This window comes from Mytilus edulis, chromosome 7 (assembly GCF_963676685.1).
Source record: "Mytilus edulis chromosome 7, xbMytEdul2.2, whole genome shotgun sequence".
NCBI lineage: Eukaryota > Metazoa > Mollusca > Bivalvia > Mytilida > Mytilidae > Mytilus > Mytilus edulis.
The window spans coordinates 32475934-32486261 of record NC_092350.1 but is presented as its reverse complement, the minus strand read 5'-3'; the positions used below and the strand labels follow the sequence as shown (position 1 = coordinate 32486261).

The 10328-nt window shown below is 31.8% G+C and overlaps 1 protein-coding gene across 1 annotated transcript; it reads left to right on the top strand.

Annotated features, from left to right (window-relative positions):
• Nucleotides 1-268: 268 nt before the first annotated feature.
• Nucleotides 269-6667, top strand: LOC139481265 (chymotrypsinogen A-like). The gene is made up of 8 exons (XM_071264446.1): nt 269-364; nt 1016-1080; nt 1465-1481; nt 2538-2719; nt 3312-3393; nt 4445-4622; nt 5483-5631; nt 6332-6667. Exons 2-8 carry the CDS (start codon nt 1044-1046, stop codon nt 6629-6631), a joined length of 945 nt encoding a protein of 314 aa, XP_071120547.1. The 5' UTR covers nt 269-364; nt 1016-1043; the 3' UTR covers nt 6632-6667.
• The last annotated feature ends 3661 nt before the right edge of the window (nt 6668-10328 follow it).

The window sequence follows — 10328 nt, the reverse complement described above, 5'->3', positions numbered from 1 at the left end:
CTTTTTGGTTCATTATGTTTTCCTGTTAAATGTTATGTTGTTATATTTTTTTCATTTGTATTACTATGGCTTTGTGTTTTTTTTTTTTCTACGAGAGTATTTTGATAAAGATTTGATTTTATGTTATTTTCTACAGAATTCAGCAACACAAATACAGCCAAAACTATAAGCTTCCTTGACCAGTGTCAATAAGTACATTCTTATCGAAATATTATTACGTATTATGTTCGAAACAAGCTGTAACAGCTTTAACAACATACCACGCACAACATGAATCTATATACAAGTATAAATATAAAAATTAATTTGATCATATACGCAGAGAAGAGGACATAGAACGACAAACAATTGCACATTAATACAGGTTTGTAATTTTAAAATTAAAAGGTTGTCAAATGTTAAACATATTCGTTTGAAATTGATCTTTGTTCTTTACTTTTTATTAAATTTTTAGTTCGATTGTCTCATTGGTAGCATTTTTGTTTCTTAACTCCAAAGCTATGGGTAATATCATAATTTCATTATTAGGAGGCAACTGCTTAAACAATAGACAAAATTATCTAGATTATCTTTAAATTATAATGCCATCCGTATTGAATGTCGCCTTCCTACTGTTTACATTTGAGTGCAACGTATGAGGCTGGTGCAAATGAAACGTGCGTCGCACATACCAATTTATATAGCAGGTAACTTTGGGAGCAGGAAACTGCTATACATTCCTGAGTTAGCCTGGATGTTTGTCGGATTCATTTTGTTCAGTCATTAGTTTTCAGTTTAATGTTTTAGTATGTTTGTTTTACATATTTTTTTTCTTATTTGTCTTTGTTGTCATGGTGCTGTCTTTACGTTTTTGAAATTTCTTGAGTAAGCAACTTCTCCCGTGTAACCGATGTGTGTTTGTCAAAAGCATAAATTACTGCATGAAAAAGATTAATTAAACAATTTATTGATTACTGAAGTTTCATACATATTTGAGTTCAGATTATTTTGTTAACTTTATTTATCTACATTTCAGCAATCGTTGATTGTGTGCACAACATTTAATGATGCATCGAACTGTCTTATTATGTGGATTTATAGGTAAGTTAATTGAGCAAATTAGACTCTAATGTAGTATTAAAGATCTGTACAGCTTCCTACAAATACTTTGCAACAAATTTTGTTATTTCACCTAAAAAGATATGTTATTTAAATAACATTAGTTGTATATTTGAAATATTGCAAATATAATTGACCATGGCGTTATCAGTTTATTTTCGATCTATAAGTTTGACTGTCCCTCTGGTATCTTTAGCACATTATTTATCAAAATTAAACCATTATTAGACAATAGCTGCAACAACAAAATGAAAAAAATATACAATGTTATAAGAATAAGACAAATGATAAAATGACAAGAATTAAAACCATAAATATGATAATAGGTCATAATACTAATACAAATACTATTTTACATGTTTGTAGTAATCTTCATGGCTGCAGTATGTATTTTTTTTTTTATTTATCATTTAAATTATTAAAATATAATCACATTACATCATTTTCATAACACGATTTGCTTGTTGATCATAACCAATTTGATGTAATATTCACCAGTTGAAGACCATTGTATATAATGGCATTTTTAAGCCATAGAACCTGCAAGTTTTATCTGATTATTTATGCAATCCCATCATTTCTGATTGGGGTATTTGCCTCGAGTAACATAACACATATGTTTCAATTAAAAAGACTAAATATTACGCTTCTAAAATTTGCAATACCCCAATATCACTCGATACGAACAATCAACACGAATTAAAAGAAGAATTGTTGGGAAATGAAAACGTACCTTCATATCTAAGCGCGCATGGCACAGGTTTCGTCTGATATAATAGCTTTAGTTTTAATCATTCACGATTACCCCATTAAATTATGTCTGTTTTGTTTTTCAGATCAACAAGCTTTTATTTACTGCATGTGTATTCATTTCTTTTTTAATATATTTTTCTTGGGATTCTATTTTGAGCAATATTTTACTATTGGTTTTTTTCCCCTACAAAATGATGAATGTACAAAGTTGTAGACTCACTTGATATTATACTAGTCTACCATTATATCGTTAATTTTTTCATGTTTTCGCATTTCGAGAATATCAAATAATTATGAAAAAATAAAGAACAAACATTAATTAATTAGTTCTTTTAATATGAAAGACTTTTTCTTGTGTATCTGTTATAAGTGAATACGATTGTGTTATCATCGTTATCGAATTGGTCAACAGTGGGAGTGATATTTGATATACAACAAATGTATAAAAACAAAACTAAAAAAACTTTAAATTCGTTTTTTTAATGAATGCACTTTCGTTTTATGTAACATCTTTTTCAGGGGTTCAGGGGTTCAGAGGTTCGTGTTGCTTATTCTTTAGTTTTGTATGTTGTGTCATGTGTACTATTGTCTGCTTGTGATTTTCATTTGTAACCATGTCGTTGTCAGTTTATTTTCGATTTATGAGTTTGACTGTCCCTCTGGTATCTTTCGTCCCTCTTTTTCAGGTTACTGGAGCAGCTGTTACTAAGATTGTTAATGGTGAAAATGCCGACATAACAGATTGTCCATGGCAAATCTCTCTTCAGAGAAATGAGAACGGTGCAGATTGGAAACATGTTTGCGGTGGGACAATTATAAATGAAAGATGGATTCTATCAGTTGCTCATTGTTTTGAAAACCACTTAACGTAAGCATTTTTACTGACATATTTTATTTTTCAATAACAAACTTTAATTGACAATCAGAAGAGTATATGTACAATTGTACATGACTATGATATGTTGAAAATAAACATACTACATTTGTATTTATCAAAATTGTAAAACCATGTTGAGGATCCGGATTTACTTAACGATTGATGTAGCTCGTGCCCTACGGAGCCATTTCCTTGAGAAACGTCATTTGTATATATTAATCTAGCATATGTATCTAACATAAAGAAAAAAAGAAACCAGTGTCAGAGGATGCTGAATGTTCAATCCCGTCTTGTGTATTCTTGCAAATCAAAATGTAATCATGAAAATATCAACGTATCTACATCAAAAATGCATGTTAGTGTATATTCGTTGCACAACAGCAACAAAGTGACCCTATGCTTTATTACCAGAAAATTCAATCATTGGTCACTATAAGTGACCCTATCATATGTTCATACAACCTGTACCGTTAATTCAATGTTTACCCGCTACATGAAATGCGGGAAAATACAACTGTAATTAACTGAATAACAAATAATCAATAGAACTTTAAAACTTTTTTTTATATATATTGCGTTTTAGAGCAAGCAACTATAGAATAGCAGCAGGTAGTTCTTTCTTGAGTCAGATGACAGTTTTCAGATCTGTGAAACAGATTGTAGTGGTAAGCAGTTTTAGTTGTTGACAATCGTCATACATATATGTAGGAAGTTTAGTATGGCGTTCATTATCACTGAACTAGTATATATAGTTTTAGGGGCCAGCTTAAGGACGCCTCTGGGTGCGGATATTTCTCGCTGCATTGAAGACCTGTTGGTGACCTTCTGATGTTGTCTGTTCTATTGTCGGGTTGTTCTCTCTTGGATACATTCCCCACTTCCATTCTCAATTTTATTGTCTTTATTAAAAGAATGTGGAAATGAAATTCATACATGTAAAGAATAAAAGATCCTGTAAAATTAGATTTCCTCTAAAATATTCGAAACAAAATTACAATATACAATCAGTTTTAAATCACCATTTTCAAAAAGTATAAATGAAATAATACTAATAACATATCAAATGTGCAGCTCAAAATCACAGTAAAAATTATCAATGTCGGAGAGTTGTATAATTTTGATTTGAAAATCATGCCAACTGAGTGTCAAAGATGGCAATTAAACGAAAGATGGAAATCAAATTACATGTTAACAAATTACCGGGGATAATCACAGGAGCTATGCAAGGGTGAGCAGATCCTGATTTAAATATGACACAAGTCAAGAATATGATATTTGTTATACATTCGTTTGATCTGAATGAGCTTTTGATTTTGCTATTTGATTATGGACTTTCCGTTTTGAATTTTCTGTGGAATTCGTTTTTTTTTGTTATTTCACTTTTTGTCGTGCTTCTCATGTTAGTACACACACGGTCTGTTATATTGTTTTTGATTTTTTTACAATTATTCACGTCGGCCTATTTATGGATTTATATTCGATATTTGTTACTACAGTTACTTACAAAATTGTATAGTTTCATACATAACTACTTACATACTGATTTTAGGAATACCTGCATGTACATAAGTGAGGTTTTTTTATGTTTATTGGAATGAAATTCTGCTATCTACATATGATGCAACATGATACACAGCAATATACTTTGTAGAGCGATAGACAAGATAGACAAACAAACAAACTTATCATTGAAAAATTTATTAATCTTATTTTCAGCACGAAGACTACAAGAAACCATTGGAAAATGACAATGACCTTATGTTGTTGGAACTAGCAACACCGCTCACATTTGGGTCTACCATCAACAAAATCACCTTGGATGATAGTCAAAGCAATGGTTTTGTAGGAGATGATTGTAAAGTATCAGGTTGGGGAAATACTGATAAAGTAGGAGGTTTGTTTATTTTATATCAAGATAGAGTATTTCATCTTAATAAGCCATGCTTGTTCCTAATAAAATCCAGTTAGTGAATAAACAGATTATAGATCACTAGGTAGATCGGGAACAATAAATTAGTTCTACGAAATCGAAGGATCTTTTATAGTTAATTTAAAGCATTCTTTATCAAAATTTAAAACAGCCAATTCAAAACTCAATCGATGAAGATAAACATCAAACGCCATGAAAAACTTAAGATTGAGAAACCCAAACTACACCAAAACAGGTGTCAGAAACTCAGAAAGGGGTAGCATATTCTTGGTGCTCATGGAGGACCTTGTGATAATTGACTTGAATGATGTAATCAGGAAGACCTCGAGCATAAAATATAATTTTTATAATAGTCCCTGGGAGGACGTAACAGTTAAACTTGGTTAAACTCTATTGTTTTTGTTTGGATATCAAATGTTTAAAAGGATACATATTATTAAATTAAAATAGCAAAACTATTTAAAGAGTACTTTCCACCTGTATATGTAACAGCTCGGAATAGGTATAAATTTGTTAGGCATGATGCTCTGAAAAGATTTTGTCTACATTTTCGAATACAGATGGTGGTGACAGTTCTATCTGTACACTTGTTTTGGTGAATAAAATAGATCGAAAAAATAAGTCGGGGTGTGATAAATTATGCTGACACTTTGCTTGAAAGGAGTCTACAAAGAAATAAATACATTTAAAAGTAATTTTAGCAACAACAACAAAAACAATGATAATATTATGTTTAGCAATTATGGGAACATGATATATTACGAATGCAACCATTGCTAAACCTCTGTTTTCTAACAATAACACTTTATATTGGTATTTTGCAGGTGATTCATATCCTGATCGTCTACAAGTAGCACATTTAGCTGTTGTCTCACAAGAATACTGTTCAACATTCTACTTACCACCACATCATATCATTAATATTGATAGTAAAAAGATATGTCTTCATGAAAACGGAACAGATGTTTGTGATGTATGTTCAACCTTATTCTTTTTGTTCTCGAATAGTAGAGTGGTAGAAACTGAACCTTTCATATCATATTTGAAATCAGAAACTGAAGTAGCAATGGACAAAAAACAAAAAATAGTATGAACAAAAAATATTTCTTATAACAACTACTGACAATTACTTAGCAAATTCCTTTGAAAGCATTGCAGTTTCAAAAGAATTTCGTAAAATGTCTTTACGTACTCTTATTAAACAGACAGGCTTTTTAGGTGTGAACTGCCTCAACAATGGATATAATTATGTCCGATTTCGTTGCGATAGCAATTTTAAAATTTTAAGTTACTTAATTGGTTTGGCAATATTGTTAGGTTCAAGGTCAAGGTTTTGTTTAATGTTTGATTGTGAAAATAGAAATTATTGCATAATACTTCAACGTATAATGAAAGGAAAAGACAATAACATCAAACAAAACACTTTAAACTTTTTGAATAATTTTGGATATTTACAAAAATGAACATTCAAAGAACTAAATGCAACACTTTCAGTATTTGCATTGTTTATATTGAAGCTAGTAACAAAAATCAAGTTAAGTAAATGTTCATTTTGAAATTCTAGATACCTAAAGGCATATCTGCACATGTGAATAAAGGTGTTAAAATTAAACACGAACACATTAAGTAAAGCTTTATTTTATACAATCTATAATTTTGTAAATTATATTCAGGGAGATAGCGGTGGACCAATGAGTTGTAAAGCTACTGATGGGACTACCAAACTTGTTGGGTTGACATCGTTTGGTCCTGAAGACTGTGATGGAAGTGACCCAGGAGTTTACACAAGAGTGTCTGCTTTCTTAGATTGGATTAGCAATAAGATGATTATGATTCCTGAAAAAGAAGATGACCCTGTTGACACAAACGATGAGCAAAACGAGAAAAACAGGAAGAACAGGAAAAACAAGAAGAACAAGAAGAGCAAGAAAAACAAAAATAACAAGAAAGGCAAGAAAAATAAAAGAAATTAGAAAGATTGATAATCAATAAAATTATCGAGCATTTTATTACCAGTTGTTTTAGTTGACGTTTTTTAATCCTTTCATCATTTTTCCTACATATTTTTGGGTCAGTTAGACATGAAGGTGGGAATATATCAAGCATAAAGCAAAATATAAAAGCGACCAAATAAAACTGTTCACAGTACGATGAAGATCCCTTACCCAAAACTCAAATATATTTTTTTAAAAATTGGGTATGATTGCCAATGAGACAACTCTCCAAAGGAGACAAAAATGACACAGAAATCAACAACTGTATGTCACCGTACGGCCTTCAACAACTAGTAAAGCCAATTCCGCATAGTCAGTTTAAAATGACCCGAAATTACAATGTAAAATAATTCATACGAGAAAACTAACGGCCTTATTTCTGTCCTTTTATGTAGCGATAACAACGACTACTAGGGGACAATCACATGAACTGCTTGCTCATATTTCTGATAGGTCATTGGCAAAGCGTCTTTTTGTATACAAGCAGAAAACATAACTATCAATATGTTATGTGTTGGGATCTTTGTTGTGCACAATTTTAATCCATCAGTGGCAAAAGAATGAGCTATAATTTCGTACAGATACGTAAACAAAACTTTTGTTTTCAATATTATTGCTTAAGGTTGATGATCCCTTCTGTAGCCTTGTCGTACTATGAAATTTGCGATAATATCAAAACAGCAAAAATAATGAAAAATAATAATAAATAGAGAGGCACCCTTTTATACATATACCAAAGGAAAACTTCGTTTAAAGCAAAACGTGTTATTGATTTATTTTATTTAAGAGGGTTTCCATGGAAAAACAAGGCAGTGGATGGATGGCACATGACATTTTGCTTTCACTATTTTGTCATCTATATATATTTCATATCACAAATTCATTCTTTCTCAAAGTTTTTTTTTTTTTTTTTTATTAACTGCAACAAATAAAGAGAAAAAAAATACATAAAGCCCTGGAAATTCATTGAAAAGTGGAGATAACTCTTCATTTTGTACACAATTTTGTTGCATTATTAGTGAAATTTAAAAACATTTTCTTAGCCATCCACTGTTGATTCAAAATTATCTTCGACATATATATCCTTTGTATGATATAAACATTGCATTTGAACCAAAAATTGAGTGGGAACAAATTATGTTGTGCCACCCATATCATAGGATTTGCCTGATATTTACTTGGAAAGCCTCTTAATAGAAGACTGGGATTAAGAAGGCTCGCTCGTCATGTTTAGCACTTTGGTCAGATTTTCGGAATTCTCTGGTTTTATCCATTTAAATTCCTTAACAAATTTTGCCCGGTGACCCCCATTTTTCTTCTATAATTCTTTTACATATATAATGTTAAACTTTCTGTTAAAGTTTTATAAAATTTAAATATATTTTAATAGTTTTTGAGGACATGAACTTGACAATGATAAAGCTATGAAAAGTCAAATATATGAGTACAAAGGGGAAAGGTTGTGGATTTACATCTCTTCATTGCTGAGCTTATAGATCAGAGAAAACTGCCGATAATATAGAAGTTTCCATTTAAAGTTATCAGGTGTAATACACAGCATGTGTCTTTTCGATTTTTTTTTGTCTCGAATTCGACAGCTAAACATTACAGATTACAAAACCCGTTCTTTGCTTCGTCGAACTTATGAACATATTGAAATTCACTGAGAGTGTTCTAGATGGCGTCTAAATTTTACGGACGCCATCACGAGTTGGTTGACCGTTATGGAATAACCGTTTCACAAATGGTATCGGATATGTTCCTTACGTCGTAACTACAATCCCCTTCCCTTTCATGAATGTGACCTACCGAATTAGACTATTTACCGGATTTGTAATCACATAAGCAACACGACGGGTGCCACATGTGGAGTAGGATCTGCTTACCCTTCCGGAGCACCTGAGATCACCCATAGTTTTTGGTGGGGTTCGTGTTGTTTATTCTTTAGTTTTCTATGTTGTGTCATGTGTACTATTGTTTTTCTGTTTGTCTTTTTCATTTTTAGCCATGGCGTTGTCAGTTTGTTTTAGATTTATGAGTTTGACTGTCCTTTTGGTATCTTTCGTCCCTCTTTTCAAGAACAGTTTAAGAAATTCGTCATCATAATTGTTGCATCGTATAATAATATTATTGCTGCAAGATGAAAAAGATGAAAAAAGATGTTTGCAGACTCACAGATTTTTGGTTTTTCTAGTATCAATATATAATGAACAACGCCCTAGAGAATATGCATTCATCCGTGTATTGCTTTGAGAAAAATTCTATTATTTTCTTCTTTTTTGTTTTGTAAAAAAGACGCAAAAGATACAAGAGGAAAAGTAAAACTAATTAATCAAAAATAAACTGACAACGCCATGGCTAAAAATGAAAAAGACAAACAGAAAACCAACAATACACAAGAAACAAAAGAGACAATTAAAGACTGAGAAACACGAAACTCACCAAAAACTGGGGGTGCTCCGGACGGGTAGGCAGATCCTGCTCCACATATGGCACCCGTCGTGTTGCTCATGTTATTACAAACCCGGTAAATAGTCTAATTCGGTAGGTCACATTCACGAAAAGGGAAGTAAACTGTACTTACGACGCAAGAAACATAGCAGATATCATCTGTGAAACGGTTATTCCATATCGGTCAATCAACCGTGATGGCGTCCGTAAAATGTACGCAGAGATGATTTCACCTTCACCATTTGGAACTCTTGGTTCATCACTTCATTGTTATCAGCAACCCTCTATCAAGGAAATTATGTTAGGAAATACATGCGCGGATATATCGTATCAATTTGGAGATATATACTCCGTATGCAGGCGCTGCTGTTATGTTGCTATATAGAAATGAAAAGTTCACAATGAGGAAGCTGAAATTATCTCTTTTGTCGTAAAATTTTGTTTTAAACCGACCCTTATTTCTAGATGTAAGTTAAGTTATGAGACAGAGGTAAGTGTATCTGTTGTATCCTTTATCTCTAGTTCGATGGGATAGATGCGTTCAAGACAATAAGAATCAAAACCAAGGAGTAATCAAAGACTAAAAAACAAAGGACATTTACATCAAAAGTTATAAATAATGAATAAAAATCAACACGAACTCCACTAAAAACCGGGAGTGAAATCAGGTTCTCCGGAAGGGTAAACATTTCCTGCACCGCATACGACACCCGTCGTGTTATTTCTTTGTTCAGTTCGGTAATGATGGAAGGTTATTATGACTGAGGAACTAGTCACCACATTTTGAATTATTTAGTGAAAGAATATCATCTTTATAGCGGAAAGTAAAGTTAAACCATATTGCTAACTTCTTACTTTTCATCCTAAGAAGATCCTGTATAAAGTCAGCCAAATATACAAAGGCTTGCAAAATCAAGCTTTATGTGGATTTATTATTAATTAAGTAAACTAGTCTGTTATACGACTTAGTATAATGAAAACTTCCTATGCAATATAAAAGAATCAACTCGGCCAATACAGAATAACTCGACCTATATTGAATTTTTTTACCGTAAAAACTGGCTTTTTATCAAGCCAATACAGGATGTCGGAACGTCTCCTGTTTTTAGATTGACAGTCATGATAAACACAAATTTAAAGTAAACAGTCGTTTGAAATACGCAGTTTTATTTATTCACCATAAACATGCGGAAACGTTCAGTGTGGCATAGATTTCAGGCTGAAG

Coding starts and splice junctions, on each gene's coding strand:
- LOC139481265 (XM_071264446.1), top strand. CDS start 1,044: ATGATGCATCGAACTGTCTTATTATGTGGATTTATAG. Junction 2,720..3,311: donor TGTTTTGAAAACCACTTAAC/GTAAGCATTTTT, acceptor ATTGCGTTTTAG/AGCAAGCAACTATAGAATAG. Junction 5,632..6,331: donor ACGGAACAGATGTTTGTGAT/GTATGTTCAACC, acceptor AATTATATTCAG/GGAGATAGCGGTGGACCAAT.